This window comes from Littorina saxatilis, linkage group LG9 (assembly GCF_037325665.1).
Source record: "Littorina saxatilis isolate snail1 linkage group LG9, US_GU_Lsax_2.0, whole genome shotgun sequence".
NCBI classification, from domain to species: domain Eukaryota; kingdom Metazoa; phylum Mollusca; class Gastropoda; order Littorinimorpha; family Littorinidae; genus Littorina; species Littorina saxatilis.
This window is the reverse complement of record NC_090253.1, coordinates 16,508,764-16,532,963: the sequence shown is the minus strand read 5'-3', so window position 1 is coordinate 16,532,963 and position 24,200 is coordinate 16,508,764. Positions and strand designations below refer to the sequence as shown.

At 43.0% G+C, this 24,200-nt stretch overlaps 2 protein-coding genes across 2 annotated transcripts in view; both read right to left on the bottom strand.

The window, feature by feature from the left end:
* Nucleotides 1-1,301: 1,301 nt before the first annotated feature.
* Nucleotides 1,302-6,632, bottom strand: LOC138975426 (uncharacterized). Its single transcript, XM_070348103.1, has 3 exons — nucleotides 6,486-6,632; nucleotides 2,625-2,757; nucleotides 1,302-1,583 (listed from the first exon to the last, which is right to left on the bottom strand). The coding sequence occupies exons 1-3, from the start codon at nucleotides 6,546-6,548 to the stop codon at nucleotides 1,396-1,398; spliced, it is 384 nt and encodes a 127-aa protein (XP_070204204.1). The 5' UTR covers nucleotides 6,549-6,632; the 3' UTR covers nucleotides 1,302-1,395.
* Nucleotides 6,633-18,957: 12,325 nt separating this feature from the next.
* Nucleotides 18,958-24,200, bottom strand: part of LOC138977110 (mucin-2-like) — a 120,570-nt gene continuing 115,327 nt past the window's right edge. The window contains exon 15 of the mRNA XM_070350019.1: nucleotides 18,958-24,060. Coding sequence (XP_070206120.1) covers nucleotides 22,280-24,060 — 1,781 coding nt within the window. The 3' untranslated portion in view covers nucleotides 18,958-22,279. The remainder of the gene's footprint in view (nucleotides 24,061-24,200) is intronic.

Genomic DNA, 24,200 nt, shown 5'->3' with positions numbered 1-24,200 from the left:
GATTAAATGTCAAGGACGTACAGTCGTGACAAATACTTTTCTGTTGATTTTGTATACTTTGATTGTGTACAGTTACTTATGTTGTTTTAATACTGGCTTGTTCCAGGTCCGTCGCGATATAACCTTGAATGGTTGAAAACGACGTTAAACACCAAATAAAGAAAGAAAGAAAGAATGTTCCAGGTGTGGGATGTGTACGTAAATAAACCCATGTACACTCCACAACCCATGTTTTGAGTTTTACTCGTCATAATCCCTATCGCAGCATCAATAATAATTATGCAGTGCGTCGTCTGTGCCGCTCAAACTGGGCAGGTATATTCTGCCCTTAAGCGATACATCTGCGTTAGCTTTAGTTACGGGGACGGCCGGGGAGTTCCTGTACTCGAAGTCAACAAAAGTTGGGCCGGGTAGCTCAACTGGTAGAGCACTGGACTTGTGATCCCAAGGTCGCAGGCTCGAATCCCGGCAGGGACGGACACGGGTCAAATGTATGTGCAGACTCAGAGACGGTATGCATGTCCCACCCCCGTGTCACCACAGTGGCACGTCAAAGACCTCGGTCATTCTGCCATAAGTGCAGGTGGCTGATGCAACCTAAACGCGTATACACCTGGGTAAAGCGACTCTCGTTGCTGCTAGCTTTCCACTGGGAGGAAGCGACCCGAATTTCCCAGCATTGGGATGATAGAGGAAAGGAAATGAAATGAAAAAGTGCGGACATGGCTTTCCAAACTTGTTATTTATACACACTTTCGTTAACAGCAAGAGAACGTAACTTCGTCATGCCTGTTTTTATGCATCCATACTTGATGAAGTCATTCTGTGCGTCGTATAACTAATACAAAACCTTTGACATGGACAATGTACGTATGCGTCCTTTCTGAACTCTTTGTCGAGGGGTTTTGCAACCAGCTCTTTATTCATGACCCATACATAGATTGTAAAACTGTTCTCGCATTAAAATAAAAATAAACAAAGACAGTTATGGCACACGAACGCTGACTGGAATTGGCTCCATCACTAACATGGAATCACGCGAAAATGTGCGTGTTACATAGTGTGTGTGTGTTTGTGTGTGTACGTGTGTGTGCGTGCGTGCGTGTGTATATGCGTGCGTGCGTGCGTGCGTGCGTGCGTGTGTGTGTGTGTGTATGTGTGTGTGTGTGTGTGTGTGTGTGTGTGACGACAGCAACTTTATTAATACAAGTAAACAGAAAAAAGAAGTGGGAAGAAGAGGAAGAGAAACAAAACCCAGAGCATACAAATTCTCGCCTTCTGTGTAACTTCAACTCGGCTCATAAATGCTCATCCTCATCCTCGACGAGATGATAGTCTGGCTTTAATTTCAATAGTTCTGCTTGGTGAGAGGCAGATAGATTATCATATCACGATTCAATTCGCATTAGCAGAACAGAAAGATGCGTATCCAGGTCTCATGTGTCGACGATGCACAGGCTGTGGTGTCGGCGTGCCCACGTAGACGGCATGGCACGTGAGTCCGGAGCCACAGCCACAGAAACCGTTCATGACCTCAAAAGAAATGCAGCTTGCACCCTCTGTTTTGTATTTCTGGCATGTGCCTGTGGATAGAAACACATTACCATGGATATAAAGGTTTCGATACGGTTGTAAGCATGGTTGTAAAGTTTCGAAAAAGTAAGTTAATTTCAGTTTGTGTAAGGTTCATAATTATGCATCAGAACATAGAGCGAATAATTATGACGTTGAGCACACAAGCACACATACATACACACACATACACACACACACACACACACACACACACGCACACACACACACACATACATACATACACGCACACACACACACACACACACACACACACACACACACACACACACACACACACACATATTATACATACATACACGCACACACACACATACACACACTCACACACACACACACACACATACACACACGCACGTACACACACGCACATACACACACACACACACACACACGCACGCACACACACACGCACACACACATACACACACACACACACGCACGCACAAACACACGCACAAACACACGCACGCACACGCACATACACACACACACACGCACATACACACACACGCACATACACACATACACACACATACACACACACACACGCACGCACACACACACACACGCACGCACACACACACACACTCGCACCTACACACACATGCACACACAAGAACTTCCACCATCACTCACACCCATTAATAAACCGTACCTCCCCCCGCCCCCCCACATGTACGCACGCACGCCCATCCGTTCGTCTGCAGCCCCCCCGCCATAATTCAGCACATAGTATAAGAACAAACAAAAATATATGTTGGTTTAGGGTAACCCGACCGACCCTATTTCTTCCCGCCGACCCTTACACTTTATTTTCATGTCTCAAAATACATTCCCCAAAAATCATTCTCTGGCACATTTTGCGAACCATACCGAGACAAAAAACAAAAAAAAGTATTACAAAAAAACAGCCGACCTCCCGACCCTACTTCTTTGGGTCATGTTAGTTAACCTAAACCAACATATATTTTTGTTTGGCCTAATATATACGGGATGACTGTGGACACCGACATGCAGGTGACGCTTACCTTCTCCGTTGCCGTGGACAGGTCGAAGAGGATGTAGCTGTCTCTTTTTGCTGGCGACTACAATGTTGATGATCTGACAGCACTCATCCGCCGCACATTCCGATTTGGCTGTGCATTTGTGTCCCACTTCTGCCTGCATAGACATGATTTGTGATCTTCTCTTTGCCAGCCAAGCATCCGTAAACTACCGTAAACTAACTTGTAAACGCCCAGACTCGAGCAAATGCCTACCCCCGACTTTGGGTCAAAACCTGTGTATAGGGTGCTGTACCTTGTATACGCCCACCCCCCCACATTTGGATCAACGGTGTAATTTATTTTTCTTATTGTTTTTAAAATCTGCACAAAATACGGACTTATTGAAGTTATTCCCCCCTCTGCTTCTTTATCTCTGTAAACTTGTAGAGCTAGTTATTTTTCGATAAACACCCAACAACCAAACAAATAACGAGCCAGCAACAGCCTCCGTCGCGATATAACCTTCGTGGTTGAAAACGACGTTAAACACCAAATAAAGAAAGAAAGAAAGCAACAGCCTGAATCCTCGATAGCGCAATGGGTTGAGAAGCTGTTCTGTGTCGGAACTACTTTTGCGACTAAAAAGTTCCGAACGCTCTAATGTACGAAGTATACATCTCTGGAGCTAACAATACAAACATACCGCATTTAAATCAACAACTACAGGCTTGAACACATGAATCTCCATATAAAATCCATGAGTTCGGTTGTTTTCTGAATCTAGATCTGCCGTGCACAAACGTTCAACACAAGCAAATTCCCAAGGCAAGTAACTCTCATACTGTGTCTACCGACAAGAGTAGTTCCCCTTTCAAATGTCTTTTCACTCCGTTTCTTCGACAACAGATTGCAATCCGACGGTCAGTTTTCAACAATATTTCATTTTATAAACAGATCACACGCAACCAAATGCACACATCTCATCAATTTAAAGAACATAAAGCGGTTTCATACACTATTTTCCCCAGAAAACTGAACTTCATGCAGTTTTTAGCGTTGGAAAACGGGTGCAAAAGTTCGTCTGCTAGTCCCATTTGACGAAATAATATTATCCTAAGCGATACCAAAACATGAACAGAACACACAATATCTGCCTTTACCGCCACAGCAGAATAACAACATATCTGTTTACTTGATTTTAGTCCAAAACAGGGAAACTGACAAGAAGTGTTAACAGAATGGAATGATTTGCACGGAACCATACAACCGCGCATTGATCGATCGCCTTGCGCAGGTTGACTGGTTGAGTGAATAAAGTTCGATCAAACTTTCGCACAAAAACTCCTCTTTTCTTTGAATAACTGAAGAAAGGAGGAATAAAGAGGTTACACACATCGTCTCAGTGATTATTAAAAATAATGGTCTCAGTTCGCGGTCATGAAAAAGCTCGCTGAAGGTCGCATTTTTCATGATCCGCGAACTACGACCATTATTTTTAATAATCACTGAGACTCGGCATGTAACCTCTACATATTACTCGGGTGAATAATAACCGGATGATGATTTGCCGTCATGCCGTTGATTTGATTCTTTGCCTCTGCAGTCTATGGATAGCCATGCCAACATTTGACGAAGATTTGAGAGATAAGACGTATTTGATAATTGCAGAGCTCAACCTTGGGGGATTTACACAGATAGAGTAAACGAATTGTTCTTTGATTTGACATACACCTTATTCCTCCTAGATGACTTTGATCAGAGCTAATGAACTGACTACAGATATCATATTCTGTTTTGGGATTTCTGTTTACACACGCTCGCTTCTAATGCCGGTTAAACTCAAGCAGATGCTGAATCATCATTTTCAGTTCTTATTTGAGATATGTGTGCACATCTGTTAAAAACAATATGGCGCAAAGGTATTTTTGTGGTTAGTTTCCAGGTTAAATTAAGGCAAGGCACTGGCACACAAGCGAACAGAAAAGAGGGTAGATATTGCTACCTAGAAACATGTCATATTGATCAAATACCGCAATTTCTCACGTGAAACTGATCCTGCGCAGGATGCAGTACCAAGTAAACGCCCATCCCCTACTTTCAATCGAAATTGTTGAAAAAGGGGGTTCGTGTTTACAAGGTAGTTTACGGTGCATTTAATAAATGGTTTTAATCCGTCTATCAAACTAAATTTGAGACGGCTCTGTGGCAAAAGTGTTTTTTTAATCAAATTCATTGAAAAGTTTGCCAAAGAAATGTGAAGCTAGTTCGACCTATGTCTTTGCATTTAACCCTAAAAGCTAAAAACAACAACACCAACAACAACTACTACTACTACTACTACTACTCTACTACTACTACTACTATTACTACTACTACTACTACTACTACTACTACTACTACTACTACTACTACTACTACTACTACTACTGCTACTACTACTACTTCTACTAGGGGAAAGGCTCCTAATATGGACAGGCTCTTAATATGGACCACCTTCTGTTCTGACAAACTAACGGCGCTAGAGCGCTCACAACAATTTCACCCTTTTTATTCACCCTCTCTGGATAGGTTGCACATGTCAAAACAGTTGCAGAAATACAAACCCCAAAACCGTTAGGCTTTTTCGTTTGTTTTTTCTCACTTTTGGCAGCGTTCACTCTAAATTTGCCGTCTAAAACGGACTCGTTTCTGTCCACAGTCAAAGCTTTTATCACACAAAAAAGGCTATATATGACAGCTAAGACCGTATTGGTTACATTATAGCAGTGTTTACCCCGAGTTTCTCCTGCAAAGAAAAAATAATAGCAAAACCTCAAAGTATGTGTGAGTCCCCTTATATGGACCACCTTCAACAAATCGAAGAAAATAAAAGCTAAAGGCAATTTTAATTATTTCATTCAGAAGCTTGCTGAAAATAACTTATAACTAGCCCTCGAGATTTCAAAAAGATATAACAAATAGTCTTTTTTTGTGGAAGTTGATAATTTCACTTATTTTCACTCTGGTTTTGATAAGCTTCTTCAGTTTGCTGGTGTACTTCAAATAATGCTCTCATCAACCCGAAACAGATAAATCTAAAGCATATTTAAATTAGTCTGACTTACACACTAAGTTGTAACATGTTATTTTGAAGTAGGCCTATAGAGGGCTTTTTACAGTTATTCGTGAAGGCCGCTTCACTGGTCCAGATGAAGGCCGCTTCACTGGTCCAGATGAAGGCCGCTTCACTGGTCCAGATTAGGCGCCCAGGCTCCTAATATGGACCATTTGTGATTTTTTCTCTATTTAATTTTTGCAGAATGTCTATCACAGATATTTCACTCTAATTAGGCCTAACGGTTAACCTAAGAGAGAAGGACTACCAAACACAAAATGAAACTTCTTCGCAAGAAAACAAGCTAGTTATCAGCATAAAACAAAAAGTGGTCCATATTAGGGTCCCTTCCCCTACTACCATTACCACTCATACATTTATTTTGCTCTTTTCTTGCATCCTATTCTTACTCAACTCTGAGGACTAGCTGGATCGTTCTCAGCTCGTTCACTTCTGAGTAAGAGAGATAATGATTGTGTGTGCATGCGCGCACGCGCCGGTGTGTGTGTGTGTGTGTGTGTGTGTGTGTGTGTGTGTGTGTGTGTGTGTGTGTGTGTGTGTGTGTGTGTAAGGTAGGAAGAAGAGAGACGGACAGCCAGACAGAGAACGTGAAAGAAGTAAAGAAAGCACGCGCGAGAAAGAATATGACGTAATCATGACAATTTAATACACTGTACATCACGTGCTGTCATTCCGTACGTTCATCATAACATCATGAAGAAGGCAGTTTGTAGCTGCCGAACTATTGATAAAGAAAGACCTCGTCTGGATACTGCTGTGTCCTCTTTTAATTGAAATCTTATTCTTACCTGACATAAGCTGAAGAGCAACACCAAACCGAATGCAGCCCCAGTCAATGCAAACGTCCTCATCTTGCTGATCGTTCGCACAAGTGCTCTCGAAAATTCCTCAGCTCTGAATCCTTCCAAGCCAAGTCAAGGCAAAAGTGACGGAGACCCGAGTTATCTTACATGTTGCTGAAAGTACAACACGCATGAACCTTTTGTCCTTGCTTATCTCGCATGGACAGAAAAATCGTGTGTTTGACAGGAACAGGCTTGAGATAATGCTGGTTCCATGCGCGTTGAAAATAAGTAAATGTATTTGTCATGTGTATTGTTGATTCTCTCTCTCTCTCTCTCTCTCTCTCTCTCTCTCTCTCTCTCTCTCTCTCTCTCTCTCTCTCTCTCTCTCTCTCTCTCTCTCTCTCTCTCTCTCTTTCTCTCTCTCTCTCTGTCTGTGTATGTAGCCTATGTGCGTGTGTGTGTGGTGTTCTGATGCATTAATTATGAACCTTACACAAACTGAAATTAACTTACTTTTTCGAAACTTTACAACCATGCTTACAACCGTATCGAAACCTTTATATCCATGGTAATGTGTTTCTATCCACAGGCACATGCCAGAAATACAAAACAGAGGGTGCAAGCTGCATTTCTTTTGAGGTCATGAACGGTTTCTGTGGCTGTGGCTCCGGACTCACGTGCCATGCCGTCTACGTGGGCACGCCGACACCACAGCCTGTGCATCGTCGACACATGAGACCTGGATACGCATCTTTCTGTTCTGCTAATGCGAATTGAATCGTGATATGATAATCTATCTGCCTCTCACCAAGCAGAACTATTGAAATTAAAGCCAGACTATCATCTCGTCGAGGATGAGGATGAGCATTTATGAGCCGAGTTGAAGTTACACAGAAGGCGAGAATTTGCATGCTCTGGGTTTTGTTTCTCTTCCTCTTCTTCCCACTTCTTTTTTCTGTTTACTTGTATTAATAAAGTTGCTGTCGTCACACACACACGCACGCACGCACAAACACACACACACACACATACACGCACGCACGCACGCGCACACACACACACACACACACACACACACACACACACACACACACACACACACACACACACTATGAAACACGCACATTTTCGCGTGATTCCATGTTAGTGATGGAGCCAATTCCAGTCAGCGTTCGTGTGCCATAACTGTCTTTGTTTATTTTTATTTTAATGCTAGAACAGTTTTACAATCTATGTATGGGTCATTAATAAAGAGCTGGTTGCAAAACCCCTCGACAAAGAGTTCAGAAAGGACGCATACGTACATTGTCCATGTCAAAGGTTTTGTATTAGTTATACGACGCACAGAATGACTTCATCAAGTATGGATGCATAAAAGCAGGCATGACGAAGTTACGTTCTCTTGCTGTTAACGAAAGTGTGTATAAATAACAAGTTTGGAAAGCCATGTCCGCACTTTTTCATTTCATTTCCTTTCCTCTATCATCCCAATGCTGGGAAATTCGGGTCGCTTCCTCCCAGTGGAAAGCTAGCAGCAACGAGAGTCGCTTTACCCAGGTGTATACGCGTTTAGGTTGCATCAGCCACCTGCACTTATGGCAGAATGACCGAGGTCTTTGACGTACCACTGTGGTGACACGGGGGTGGGACATGCATACCGTCTCTGAGTCTGCACATAAATTTGACCCGTGTCTGTCCCTGCCGGGATTCGAGCCTGCGACCTTGGGATCACAAGTCCAGTGCTCTACCAGTTGAGCCAACCGGCCCAACTTTTGTTGACTTCGAGTACAGGAACTCCCCGGCCGTCCCCGTAACTAAAGCTAACGCAGATGTATCGCTTAAAGGCAGAATATACCTGCACAGTTTCAGCGGCACAGACGACGCACTGCATATTATTGATGCTGCGATAGGAATTATGACGAGTAAAACTCAAAACATCGGTTGTAGAGTGTACATGGGTTTATTTACGTACACATCATCACCCCACACCTGGAACAAGCCAGAATTAAAACAACATAAGTAACTGTATACAATCAAAGTATACAAAATCAACAGAAAAGTATTTGTCACGACTGTACGTCCTTGACATTTAATCGATGATGATTGATCGATTTTGTTTCCTCTTCGTTTTTCGAAGCTGGTTACTCAAGCATGCTTTTCACTCAATATTTCGTCTGAAGATGTGGCTCAAATAAGATTAATTCAACGGACTGACTGGTTTCCTTTTGCCATCAGAGGTTAGTGTAACTACCATTACTGCTACTGCTAAGCCACCTTGTCTCTGTCCAGCGTAACACGTTTTTGAAAGAATGAAAATAAGATTATACTACAACTGAAGATATCATGAAATAAAGAATCAGCGACAACAGCACACAATATTACCCAATATTGACGGACTGTGTGATGATATCTTCTGCTATGGTCAGTTGAGACAGTGATATCAAAATCGAGACCGGAGGTCGAGATTTTGATATCACTGTCGAAACAGACCAATAGCAGAAGATATCATCACACAGTCAGTCAATGTTAGATATATTGCTAATTCTCTGGACATTTTGTATTTACTGTAAAGAAATTACAAAAGTATTTGTCTCAGTTTTGGCTGTTCCATATCCCTCCCTCTGATTATTATTTCTTTTTGTTCACGTTTTTCTGTACTTTTCAGTATTTTATGTGACAGGGGAGGCTACCGCTCCTTTCACAACGGACTCTGCACCCGGGTTGTTGGCCTTTAAAGTCAACACCTGTGGTTTGTAGAGTTCTGTTTGTGATGGGGTCTGGTGGTTTCCGATTGTCTGTATGTTCATGGAAACCTTCGGGTTTGCATAACAGTTTTTATAGGGCTAAGAAATTAGCCCTAACATTTTCAAACCTGTTTGATTGCACTTCGCTTCCCGAGGTGATCGTAGTGTTTCGGCACACGGTACCATCTGGCGCTTGCGAGCAGGGATGGGACTCGGCATGATATGTCCAGGTAATGGCATAATATGACCACTGAACATTTTCGTGCTGTTCCCATTCTGCGAACTTGGGATGGACAGTGGTCTCCCGGTTCGGAACTTCGGGACGAAGTTCATTTCAAACGGGGGGGATTGTGACAGGGGAGGCTACCGCTCCTTTCGCAACGGACTCTGCACCCGGGTTGTTGGCCTTTAAAGTCAACACCTGTGGTTTGTAGAGTTCTGTTTGTGATGGGGTCTGGTGGTTTCCGATTGTCTGTATGTTCATGGAAACCTTCGGGTTTGCATAACAGTTTTTATAGGGCTAAGAAATTAGCCCTAACATTTTCAAACCTGTTTGATTGCACTTCGCTTCTTGAGGTGATCGTAGTGTTTCGGCACACGGTTACATTTAAAATGTCTTTTCTTTCAAAAAGTCTTTAGTCACTTGCTCAACTACATTCTGGGATAATTACATTTTCATATATATTTTTTTGTTTTTAAATTTAGGTGTTTTTGTTTTTGAAGTGGGGAAGCAATAAAGAGGTCGTCGATATCAAAACTGATATCGACGGAAATGTCGTCGATATCACTTTTGCACTGAGCTCAATTTTGCCCAATTGACCAATGGAAATCCACGTAACATATGAAATAGCAATATTTGTTTCAACAACCAAGTGATATCAACGTTTCTATACAATCGACAGGTCTAACTACGAATCTGGCGCATTGAACTTCAATGTCTAAACACATTAATAGAAAAGTATAAAATATTGGCATTATAGAAAAACAAGTCACCAGATATAAATCTTGTTTCTTCGTAATGCCTTTGTTTATGCTTGTATTCACTTAAACATCTGTGAAACTGATCTACTTTTAGCCTACGAAAACGTCATGTAACTAGATTACGCTATTTCCAGCAATGTCGGAAATACATGTTACAATAATTCAAACAGAAACATATCATTACAACAAACGTAAAGCAGGGATTAAAATCACTTCCAAAATAGGTCATGTGATTGTAATTGACCGGTCAGATACCCCATTCAATTGCCCCACCCTAGTTTATAGGATTCTTGGCATGCCATCATATTCAACATTCTGAATCATAAAGTCTGCCCGATTGATTCCTCTGAGAAAAACAATCACACTTGTTTCAACACATTTTGAAATTAGCACAGACAAAATATTAGCAAAATATTAGCGAAGTCGATTTTGGGGGTCAATCGCTGTCGTATGTTTTTAGGAACACCTCCAGGCATACCTCAGAGGCCCCACAGAGGGTGGCAACTAGTTCCAAACTGACCAGTCACTCTCTCTATTGGTGTCCACGGAGAATGGAACCTATTGAAGAGGGGAAAATATCGAACTGCTACAGGCCTTTTCGGTATCTGAGCAGCACTCGCGAGACACGCTCTTTGTTATGCTTTGAACGTTGCGAGAACTTCGAACCTCGGCTTTCGCTGCTCGAGCGAGATGGCTGTACCACATGCTCTGCTGTAGGCTATTTTGAAGTTTGCGAGAGCTTGGAATACCGATAGGGTCTATTGTCCAGCTTTTCAGAACGAGGAAAGCGTGGTGATAACAGCCAAGGGAAGTAACGCCCACTACTGACAGCAAGTAGAGGGCAGGTGGAGACACATTGTATGCTAGAATGAAAGCCAGTTGACTATTCCTTATGCTTGTCAAAACTGGCCATTTTCATCTTGCTGTTTTGTTTTTATTTCGACTTGCTAAGTTTGTTTCTATTCTGTGTCTTTACTGGCAAACGTCATCATGCGAGCTTCTAGGCGTTTCAACAGCAAGGTCTCTCGAGCTGACTTACGCTTTTCCATGACCACATTTAACGTGTAGAGAAAGGGGTTCAGTGCAGAATTGAGCGGTAGCACAAAGATGGCCACGGCCACGTTGACTTCCCCTGGAATGGGGGTTCTAGTAGCTGACAGCAAACCCAGCAGACCGATAGGGAACCAACATAGAAAGTCCGACACAACTATGGTAGTCAGACGACGGGCGATGGTAGCGTCTCTGGACCTTTTGCTTGTGGATGAGGTCACCGCATTGGTGCGTATTGACCAGTACACAACAGCCTGACCAGTGGCAATAAATACAAACAGAACCAGGTTGAGCAAGATCATGACACTGAAAGAATAGTCATAACCTTGGAAACTGTCTCTGCTTGTGAAAGGCAGAGGAATGCAGATACCCGTTTGACTATAGTACTCCCAGTGTGATGTCACCGGCAGCAAGGGAACAACCGCCAAGACAACACCTACTATCCAAACAACCCCACACGTGATCATTGCAGACTTGCGACTGAAGTGAAGCCTGCTAAAGGGAAAGCGGAGGACTAGGAATCGATCCAAAGTGATAGCACAAATAATAAAGGCTGACACCTCACTGGACAGCAGTTGAACATTTTTTCTTTAAATGCCCAAGAATATCACTTTTTTGGAAGAACGTAGAAAAGCACATTTATATAAAAACAGGTTCACAGATAAAATTAAAAGAAACTGACGTTTTATTTGGTTTCCAACCGAACAAGCAACAGGACCAAACTATAAGAAATATTAACTTTATTCTGCTTGTTGCAAAAATGTCAATAAGTATATACAAATACGGAGAAGGCTTTGACCCAAATTGTATATTTGAAAGAGAGCTCTCCATTCGGCTTTTTGACTGAGAAACCCAGTACTATCATGCTATTGCAAACGACTCGTTGCAAATGTCAATGTATTAACTAAGGTGAACCAGTGATGAAAACAATTATGACGAACAGCAAAATATATCATTATTATTAATTCATTTAAACACAACCATGGTAATAGAGAGAGAGAGAGTGAGGGAGGGAGAGGGAGGGAGGGAGAGAGAGAGGGAGAGGGAGAGAGAGAGAGAGACGGAGAGAGAGAGGGAGAGAGAGAGAGAGATTGAGAGAGGAAGAGAGAGAGAGAGAGGGGGAAAGGGGAGGGTGCGAGAGAGAGAGAGGTAGAGAAAGAGCGGAGGGAGGGGTGGGAGAGAGTGAGCGAGAAAGAGAGATGTTCGAAGATTGTCCATGTTAAACGAAAGAATGATATTATTGCTATTTATAACCCTATCTGTTTATGTTTAAACTGTTCAGCATCGCTCACAGTATCAGAGAGAGAGAGAGAGAGAATGGTAGGGTTTATGTTTAAACTGTTCAGCATCGCTCACAGTATCAGAGAGAGAGAGAGAGAGAGAGTGGCAGGGAGGGTGAGAGAGAGAGAGAAGGGGAGAGGGGGGGAGAGAGAGAGAGGACGATTGAAGATAGAGAGAGGGAGAGAGGGGAGGTGAGGGAGAGAGAGGATGGGGAGAGAGGATAGAGAAAGAGAGAAAGTGTGCAAATGCCAGTTGACGGAGAGAATTATAGCTAAATTATAATTGATTGAAAATATTGTACATTTTCGAAGATTGTCCATGTTAAACGAAAGAATGATATTATTATTATTTATAACCCATTCTGTTTACGTTTAAACTGTTCAGCTTCGCTCACAGTATCATACTCGTAGCGAGTCATATTGTAACTGAGGTTCAAAAAAAAGAAAAGAAAAAAAAAAAAAAAAAAAAAAAAAAGTCAGCAATGGATAGGTTTGTTACAAATATGTTAAAGCTGCTCTGAGCTTTGCCAACAGAGTGGAGGTACAACCTAGCCACAAAACTGCCAATATTCCCCAGAACAGACAGAAAAGCAAAGATCCACAGAAAAACTCTGTAAATGTTAGATCTTAGGAGGTCTTCGCATGAAGCTAGTAAATCCTGGGCTGCATGACAATTGTGCAAATTAAAGCTAGTAGGCAACATCGCCTCACAACATAGCTTGTAGCTGTCGGCTTGCACAAGCTTTAGAAACTTCAGGTTCTTCAGTAAATCCTTAGGGTAGTGTCTGAGAGGAGAACCCCTAAAATCAATACTTTCTAGCTTTGGAGTGGACTGTAACCCGTCAACGTTTATTGTTGTTAACTCGCTCCAAGACACGTTTAAAACTTTTAAACTTGAGATACTTTTGAATGCACTGCCATTAACTACTTCTAGAGCAGTGTACGACAGATCAATAGTCTGCAGTTTCATTTCTTTTAATTCTGTGGATGCAGAGTCGATTATCCTTACAAGTGGGTTTTGCGTTAACAGCAGAACCCTAAGATTTGGCAGATAGTAGAAACGACGCATGTCAAGAAATGTGAGCTGGTTTCGGCTTAAATCAAACTCTTGGAGATTTGGAACGGTCACGTTGGGAGGAAAATTGTCAATGTCACAATTTGACAAATCAAGGTGAAAAAGTAACAGGCAACCACTAACAGCATCAGGTGTCATGCCAGAGCCGCTAGCATTGAGGTAGCGAAGTGTAGGGTAAGAGCTAACAGAGAAGTTGGTGCTGCAGACAAAGGCCAGACCCTGGCAGTGACACTGGTCAGGACAAGAGAAATCACACAGCAGTTCATCGTCCTGCTCGGGACACTCGGGCACGCCGTCACACACGTTGTCAGCGTGCAGACACACCTTGGACCCCCGACAGCGGTAGAGACCTGGACACGTGTAGCTGTCACACCTAGCTTCATCCTCACGACCCGGGCAGTCATCTATACCGTTACAGCGGAGATAGACTGGTAGGCAGAAATATTCAGGACATAGAAAGTGTGTCGTGGGACAGCGCTCATTATCCTTCATAGGCTTCACCCAATACCCTCCTTTACCATCAAAATGAACTGAACCTGGACAGCGCTCATTATCCTTCATAGGCTTCACCCAATACCCTCCTTTACCATCAAAATGGACTGAACCTGGACAGCGCTCATTATCCTTCATAGGCTTCACCCAATACCCTCCTTTACCATCAAAATGGACTGAACCTGGACAGCGCTCATTATCCTTCATAGGCTTCACCCAATACCCTCCTTTACCATCAAAATGGACTGAACCTGGACAGCGCTCATTATCCTTCATAGGCTTCACCCAATACCCTCCTTTACCATCAAAATGGACTGAACCTGGACAGCGCTCATTATCCTTCATAGGCTTCACCCAATACCCTCCTTTACCATCAAAATGGACTGAACCTGGACAGCGCTCATTATCCTTCATAGGCTTCACCCAATACCCTCCTTTACCATCAAAATGGACTGAACCTGGACAGCGCTCATTATCCTTCATAGGCTTCACCCAATACCCTCCTTTACCATCAAAATGGACTGAACCTGGACAGCGCTCATTATCCTTCATAGGCTTCACCCAATACCCTCCTTTACCATCAAAATGGACTGAACCTGGACAGCGCTCATTATCCTTCATAGGCTTCACCCAATACCCTCCTTTACCATCAAAATGGACTGAACCTGGAGGGTACACTGAAGAACGGAATGTTGAATCAGATGCCTGACACGTTTCGTCAGAGCCGTCATAGCTATCGAGTTTGCCGTCACACAGCTGGTGGTCTAGAATACACTGACTATCACGATTCAAACCATGGAGACAGTTGGGATACAGACAAAAGTCCTCATCTGAGTTGTCAAGGCAATGCTGCACGTGGTCGCATACCAAAGTGTATGGCAGACTAGTTTGGCTGTGCCCACACTGAAACATGGGCATCTTCACGACACCTACCTCGCAGAACACGCGAGGATCTGGTGCACGGCATTCTGCCTGGAGGTCACACGACAAAAAGTCTCTGGTTACATGACCTGAAGGACACTGAACCACATTTACTGCAGTGCTCCAAGTCATATTTGCAGAGTGTTCAAACAGACGAACATCATGCTTAGTAACCGTTCCAACCTGAAGGGTTCTATTTGGTTTATTGAACACACAAACATAGTCTCTATTGTTTTTTTCATTGCATGATGTTGACCTGAAAATACGATCCAGATAATCGTACATGGCACATGCAGGGGGAAGCTTATAACCATTCATCTGTACCGAGAAGGCCGTCCAGCCATCAGCCCACTGCCAGACGTATCTATACAAGGTCGCGATCGAAGCTGCCTGTCGTCGGTTCACCGTTTGTGCTCCAAAAAAAGTGTAATGCATGTTTTTGGACAAATGAAGAAGTCGCAAGTATTGTTCGAATTCCTCTGAGTTTCCAAAAGTCACCATTGTTTGCCCATGCCGAATGCAGTCATATTTAGCATCAGTCCAGCTTATGGGCTCTTTGGGTCGCACCACACGGTAACATTTTGTGCCGATATTAACGAAGCCATCTCCACAGTCGTCGCTGTGGTAGGAACAGCCTTGCTCATCTTCTCCTCCTTCGCACTCCACTGCTGTGTTACAGCTCATCATCGGTTTAAAACGGTGAAAATTTGGCACGGAGCAGTTGAAGACTTTACCTGGCAAAAGCGTGGGCTCTTCAGCCCTGGGTAAGATTGTGAATAGCATCTTAAAACCTTCACGGGTGAATCGGTAATTTGTTCGAAAATGGAGACGGAGCGAGGAGTGGTATATCATAACATCTGTCACAGATTCGCCACAGAAAGTAGTGTTTTTCTTCTGAGGCAACTCCGTAAGCAATAAAAAGTCATGTAGACAGTAATAATTGCTGTAGGCGATATAAATCTGACTGAAGCTGATCATCAACGACTCTATCGCAGTTATCGTAATGACAAACTCGCCATCGTAGTCGTGAGGGTAAGACTGTCCGTCCATGAACCCAGGTGACATAACACACGTGACGTCGGCAGAAATCTTAGAAGAGGGTAAGGTCTGCATGTATGGACCTTTCTGGACACGATAGTGCAGAGTTACGCGTAACATCGAGAATGGTGCATAACCCTCAACACGAACCTTCAGTGGGTTAAAGGAAAACAACGAAAAACTAGTGTTTTTGAGCATCTCACCGTCGATAACCGTAGGGCTTGGAGTTTCGTAGTCACTCACTTCGCTGATCCTTATCGTTAAGTTTTCATTGAAGGTATCGGTCAGCTGGTCCACCGTCAGATTCATATAATGATTCTGACTTACGTAAGCGGTAAAAACACACTCCACGACAGGCTGTTCAATCTCGTCCGGATCTACCAAGATTTCAAGCGTAAGGTCATAAGAGGTTGTTAGAGTCAAGTTGTCCGGAGAACAAGCATTGATAGTTGATCTGAAAGTTCGGTGACCAGTTTTTGATGAAGTCCGTGCAAAACGTTTCAGGACAGGAGCTGGGCTGGTTGGTGGGTTCGGCCGTGTTGATGTAATACCTCCTGTAACCTTATTGAAAGTTCTATCTCGATCCAATCCAGAAACGGTGTCCTTTCTTTCAGCATGATCTCCAAGGAGACCCAAAGAGCTTTGACTGGTGTCTGTGTGATCCGAGAGATCCCCTGCATTTCGGGCAGGAACTCTAACATTAACATTTCTTTCCACGTCTTCCGTAAGCACGTCAGTATTTTGACTACTGGTTGTACGGCCGATGGGAACGCCAAAATCGTGATAAGAGTACGTTTTGTGGAGGGATGCACTCAGACTTGTTTTCAACAGAGTACCGTTTTCCGTGTGATTCAAAACATTCACAACACTCTCAGAAGTTTTCAGGGCCGATATGGTTGTCGTAGTTTCCGCTGACCAATGGTCTGTGGTGTAACTCGTACTCAGATTTGGCCTGGAGTTTCCCAACAATTTGGAAGAACTGTTAGTTTCGTCTGGAGAGAGAGAGTAAGTTCTCGCTTGTAAACATATGATTGGATAAAACATCAAAACTAGTAAACCAAGAAAAAAAGCCATTGCGAAGACGTCTCTGATTGTAATTGAATATCAACTTGCCTTGCTGCATTAGCGACAAGTTCAAGTTTCGTAAATCTATAACCCTTAATTTGTCAGTGCCGGTTGAGTAACATAACGATCTTTTAGTCTCGAATATGAGCTTGCTGTCCTGCGCGCACGTTCTGAGTGAGGTACTGCTGCTTGTCATCATTTAATATCTGAAAGCCGATTCAAAATCAATATAATCCAATACATGTTCAATGAACTGCTGACATATTACCCTTACTTTGTGAATATATTTTTTAAGCAGTTTGCCATAGTATAATTGTAACTGCAAAATTGAAGAGAATAAACAAAATGTAAAGTAAGGTTTGCGCATTGTTGTAAGCCGTAGCCCGTCACAGTGAAAAAGTTTTGACATTTTCAGAGATTGCTTCCTGTCCAGCGCACCAAAACGGAGCTTGTTGACTCAAAGCGTTGAACAAGTCTGTAAATGTACGGTTTGAATTCATAAACGCGAACCATAGGCATGATGTTAAAGGGCATTGTTGTTATTGGTTCTACTTGCCTTTTATGATTCACTGCCTTCGATGCAAATATTGTTCAAACCAGAATGTCATGATAGGGACGAGAATGGTGTATGCGTAGAGGGAAGGGGTATGCGTAGAGGGAAGTGGTCTTTCACTTGCTGGATTTGTTCAACGATTTGTCATACTTGAAATTGCAAAGGGTACAATGTAATCATAGAAAATGATTGAACAAATATCTATCTGTGCGTTTCAAGTGTTTCCGTTTCCTTACCCAGAAAACAGCCAGAACGTCGAAAAGGAAACACAGGCATTAAAATGCAGTAGACTGGTCAGCGGTGTGTGTGTGTGTGTGTGTGTGTGTGTGTGTGTGTGTGTGTGTGTGTGTGTGTAAGTGTGTGCGTGCGTGCGTGTGTGCTGCGTATCGATAGCATTTCATTGTATTCAGTGAGTTATCTAATGTTTGTCAGGGATTCAATTTTTTTTGTAACCGGCATTGACGAATGACTTATGTTCAAATGACACCTACTGATTACGGGAGTCACCCGTTTGTTTATAGTATGTTTGTCTGTAAAGCAGTGGCATTAGTTACTGACTCTGGGGAACATCATATGTGAAATTGTGGGTTTTACTGTAAGTATCCTGAAGCACCTTCTTTTCTTTTGTCTTATTTTATTTATTTTATGCAATTTATATATCGCGCACATATCTCAACTACGGATTCAAGGCGCAGGGATTTATTTATGTCGTGTGAGATGGAATTGTTTACACAATATATCACGCATTCACATCGGCCAGCAAACCTTAAGCCTATCAGGGCGAGCATTCACCTTTCACGGCCTATTATTCCAAGTCACACTGGTATTTGGTGGACATTTTTATCTATGCCTATACAGTTTTGCAAGGAAAGACCCTTTTGTCAATCGTGGGATATTTAACGTGCACACCCCAATGTATGAATAATTAGGTTTATTTGTCCATTGACTAAAGTCTATGCTTGCTTTCTGTACGTTTTAAATCTTTACATGAGATGTTGAAAGTGCAAGAAAAGAATAATGTTTGGTTATACTATAGAAAATGTTTGTTTCTGCGTTTGACATGTTTTAATTAAAGAAGTATTGTTTGAGTACTTTGTATAAGACCTGTGTACTGTGTGCTTTATTTTGTGCAATTGATATATGAATGCTCTCTCTCTCTCTCTCTCTCTCTCTCTCTCTCTCTCTCTCTCTCTCTCTCTCTCTCTCTCTCTCTCACGAACACGCACATCGATAGACTGAGAGACGCAGACATAACAAGAGAGAAGACCACGCAATAGACATTTAGTATGACTTTAATATTTCAAACCTGTAAATCAAAAACAGATGAATAGCTTATTATTTGGAACTTCACATTTATAAGCAAATAAATACGGTGACTTATTGACAAAAAGATCGCCCTTTCTGGTACAGACACGTCCCGAACCCCTCTGCTAAGTTCTTTTAAAAGTGGTTACACTACTATACTATAGCAATATAGTACTATATGTATCCCTATGCAGATGTGCCCACTGCATGCTACGTTTTAAGAGCTAAAGAATGCTACGATTAAACAAATAATCACAAGGATCCAACATCTTTCTTGTGAGTGCTGGTACTCAGTTTTGCCTCCTACTCCATGTAGTGGTCACAACATGAGTCATAAAACATCCTACACTGAAAAGTGGCGCTGCAGATACTCTTGTGGGCATTTGATGTTCCTGCATTCTAATGAATCTTGATTACAAATGTCTATTCTTGTGCAAGATGGCATAAATGCGGATGTGGTATAAATACATGTTAGAAAATGCTACACTTAAACACCATTTTCTAAGCTGAAAATTCCAAAACATTCTAAATGTCTACACTTAAGGCTTCACAATGGCTGGCAGGTCTGTCTATGCTATTACCCCGCTGATACTGTTCTTGCTGTAATGGTGAACGTTCAATCCATTTCTTATCCTCCAACAAAAACACCCGATTAGAATTAACCTACATGATCGCAGGTAATAACTATGTATGCTATTAAAGTTTTCTTCGAATCTATTTGTTTCCACTTAAACAGAAGAAGAGATTAGACTGAACCTACATGATCACACTTGTACCAAACTGTTTTCACTGTAAGAGTTAACTTCCAACCAGTCCAAAAGATTTTGTTTGTTTGTTTGCTTAACGCCCAGCCGACCACGAAGGGCCATATCAGGGCGGTGCTGCTTTGACATATAACGTGCGCCACACACAAGACTGAAGTCGCAGGTTAGATTTAACATACATGATCACATTTGTACCAAACTTGTTTTCACTGTAAGAGTTAACTTCCAACCAGTCCAAAAGATGGTTAGACTGAACCTACATGATCACACTGGTACCAAACTTGCTTTCACTGTAAGAGTTAACTTCCAACCAGTCTTTTAACCTTCGAAAAGATGGTTAGACTTAACCTACATGATCACACTGGTACCAAACTTGTTTTCACTGTAAGAGTTAACTTCCAACCAGTCCAAAAGATGGTTAGACTTAACCTACATGATCACACAGGTACCAAACTCTTGTTTTCACTGTAAGAGTTAACTTCCAACCAGTCCAAAAGATGGTTAGACTGAACCTACATGATCACACTGGTACCAAACTTGTTTTCACTGTAAGAGTTAACTTCCAACCATTTTCTTTTTCTTTATTTGGTGTTTAACGTCGTTTTCAACCACGAAGGTTATATCGCGACGAGGGAAAGGGGGGAGATGGGATAGGGGAAAGGGGGGGAGATGGGATAGAGCCACTTGTTAAGTGTTTCTTGTTCACAAAAGCACTAATCAAAAAATTGCTCCAGGGGCTTGCAACGTAGTACAATATATGACCTTACTGGGAGAATGCAAGTTTCCAGTATAAAGGACTAAACATTTCTTACATACTGCTTGACTAAAATCTGTACAAACATTGACTATATTCTATACAAGAACCACTTAACAAGGGTAAAAGGAGAAACAGAATCCGTTAGTCGCCTCATACGACATGCGGGGTGCAGAGAAATAAGGATGTGGAAAAGAAGACTTTTGGTAAGTGAAATAAAGGTGATGGATCCAGTCAGGTAGAAATAAGACAACAAGAAAAGAATTCGAAAACTGCAGGGAATAGTAGGGAGAGTTTTCTTGGAAGGAAATATAGGTGAAAGGACTGGTAAGGCAGAAATCAAATAAGACAAAAGAAGAGAAGAAACAGAACCGTTAGTCGCCTCTTACGACATGCTGGGTAGCATCGGGTAAATTCCTTCTAGTCCCAACCAATATGGGACTCCCCCTAACCCGCGGAGGGTACTTCCAACCAGTCCAAAAGATGACTAGACTGAACCTACATGATCACACTTGTACCAAACTGCTTTGACTGTAAGAGTTAACTTCCAACCAGTCCAAAAGATGACTAGACTGAACCTACATGATCACAGCTAAAATCAGTCAAATATGTTTTCACTGCAGTGGTTCACTTCATATCGGTCAATTGCCATTTGGGGAAAGAATCGGGCTAAATCGCCTTGTGGTGAGATATGTGCGCAAACACACAAAATTGTGGAGAATATTCTACATCAGTAATTAAAGAGTAAATCAACCTGCAACAAAAACATTCTTTTTATGAATCCATTTTATCACGAACTAATTTCAAACCAATCGTTGTATGCCAGAAGCATATCTTGTTTTAAATTCCAAACCTCCACATGTGATCTGTTTCTTATTGCTATAAAATGTTTCAACTGTGGGCTTGGGTCGTGAATATTGAGCAGGTTATGAAAGCCCCTCAACAATGAATTCCGCAGGGAGACACACGTAAACTTCGAAACTTCGCATGTCAAAGGTTTCGTACACAACGCATAGAATGACCGAACCTGACGAAACATTACAACATAAAAACAGTCATCACGGAGTTATATTAATTCTCCTCTTGTGAACAGAGTTTACGTTAAACAGAGTTTGAAAATCCCCAACGCATAGAATGACAGAATCTCACAAAACATTACAACATAAAAACAGTCACCGCGGAGTTATATTAATTCTCCTCTTGTGAACAGAGTTTGCGTTAGACTGAGTTTGAAAATCCCCAACGCATAGAATGACAGAATCTCACCAATCATTAAAGCATAAAGACAGGCATCGCGGAGTTAATAATAATATGTTCTCCTGTTGTGAAAGCAGTTTGCAGTTGACAAAGTTTTGAAATCCCCAGCGCATAGAATGACAGAATCTCATTTAAGCATAAAAAACAGGCATCGCGGAGTTATGTTCTCCTGTTATGAAAGCAGTTAATGATAGACAAAGTTTTGAAATCTCCAGCGCATAGAATGACAGAATCTCATTTAAGCATAACAAACAGGCATCGCGGAGTTATGTTCTCCTGTTATGAAGGCAGTTAATGATAGGCAAAGTTTTGAAATCCTCAGCGCATAGAATGACAGAACCTCACCAAAAGTTTATAAACATACTTCAACAGAGATTGAAATTTCACATGGTGTGTGACTGTTTCGTCGGTCTACCTCAATCCACAATCCGATCCCCTCAAATCTCATAAAAAGTTCTCCGGATTCTGATCCTTCTTTCTTTATTTGGTGTTTAACGTCGTTTTTCAACCATCCAAGGTTATATCGCGACGGTCCGGATTCTGATGTTCCGGTTGTTGGTGTGTAGGAAAACGTAGGGCGTGGCTCTGGACGCCCCCACGCTGGGGAGAACTGTTCTTTCCCCTTGCAACCTGTAGGCGGGAACCAGCTGGGGTCTGATGACAACTGAGTGCACACGAGGGTGGATGGTGCGTGCCAAGGAGCGAACGCGGGCCGATCCTGAAGTAATGTGATTGGTGGTCGCGTCTCGGTAAAACGTGGATCGAAGCGAGCCCAAAGCCTGGGTCAGAGGGTTCGAAGATGCCCGAGGGGAGGCACTGATGCTTCCTCGCCGTACACCTGCTGGTGTGATGCTGTATACGGTCCGCGTGGATTGTTGCGTACGAGCTCCGCTGAGGCCTTGCTGCTGTTGCATCAGACGCCACTGTTTCTGCAGGATCTGGTTAATGCGTTGCTGTCGTATTTGCTGCTCTCGCGCGTGAAGCTGCTTCTGCCGTTGCTGTTGCTGCCACGCCCGGTGCTGGTTGTTGACGTCAAAGGCTGGAGCCAAAGTGCTGCCGCGTCCAGTCAAGGGCGTGCTGCTGCTGCTGCTGCTGGTAGTTTTCAAAGCCAGCCTCTGCTTCTCGACCAGCCTCTGGCGTAATAGACTTGCCAGCTTCTGGATATCCACGGTGGCCACAACTGGCGTGGAAGCTTGTGTGTCTACACTTTGACCAGTATGAGTAGACGTTGCATTACCCCTTTCCTGAGTGGTTGTCTGATTTGTTGTTTCACTTGTATTGTGCACAGCAGGCTCAGACGTCTCGTGGTTCATTCTGTGTGCTGCAGACGCAGACTGCGGACTGCTGACTCGTTCCACAACTGGGGTGGAGGCTTGTGTGTCTACACTTTGACCAGTAGAAGTAGACGTTGCATTACCTCTTTCCTGATTGGCTATCTGCTGGCCGTTGTCTTGGTTGGGAGATGAAACACCAGCAAAGGGTTGCGGACTGCTGACTCGTTCCACAACTGGCGTGGAGGCTTGTGTGTCTACACTTTGACCAGTAGAAGTAGACGTTGCATTACCTCTTTCCTGATTGGCTATCTGCTGACCGTTGTCTTGGTTGGGAGATGAAACACCAGCAAAGGGTTGCGGACTGCTGACTCGTTCCACAACTGGCGTGGAGGCTTGTGTGTCTACACTTTGACCAGTAGAAGTAGACGTTGCATTACCTCTTTCCTGATTGGCTATCTGCTGACCGTTGTCTTGGTTGGGAGATGAAACACCAGCAAAGGGTTGGGATGGGTTCCTGGTGGTAGATTCTTCAGCAGAAGGTGATGAAGCTCCAGCCGTCGAAGGATGCTGCTCGCTAGGGACGAGTGTGGTTGACACATCGGTGGATGACGGGGGTTGAGGTTCTAGTGGATGGAGGGCCGGATGTCCCACTGAGGAGGATGGCTGAGCGTTTGACGTTATATCCACAGAGGTAGGGAGCTGAGTGTTGCTACCACTACCCAACCCTGGCACGTCCAAAACTGTTGTTGTGCTGCTGTTTTGAGTGTGATCTTCAACTGGCAGTGGTGGGCGTTCCATAAGCTTGCTGTCTACAGCCTGTAGCTGGTCTTTTGACCCCGTTGATTGCACCCTGTGCTGCTGTCCATTTCCTGGCATTATTCTAGCCGCACCAGACAGCACCGTATTTTGACCTTTCGTATTGTTAAATTCTGTCATGGATTTGAAACTCGGCACGGTGGGTGGTGCCCCTTGTTTATTGCCGGAAGTGAGGAACTCGAGGGATGGATCTGCAACACCCTCTGGGTCTGCAAGAGACACAGAGAGGTGATGTTATATTTGAACACGGAATAGCAATGCATTATATGAAAGTTTACTTGAATGTAATATTCTCGTTATGAAATAACAAAAGCGTTTATCCCTAGAAAAATAGCGTCCCTGTTGCACT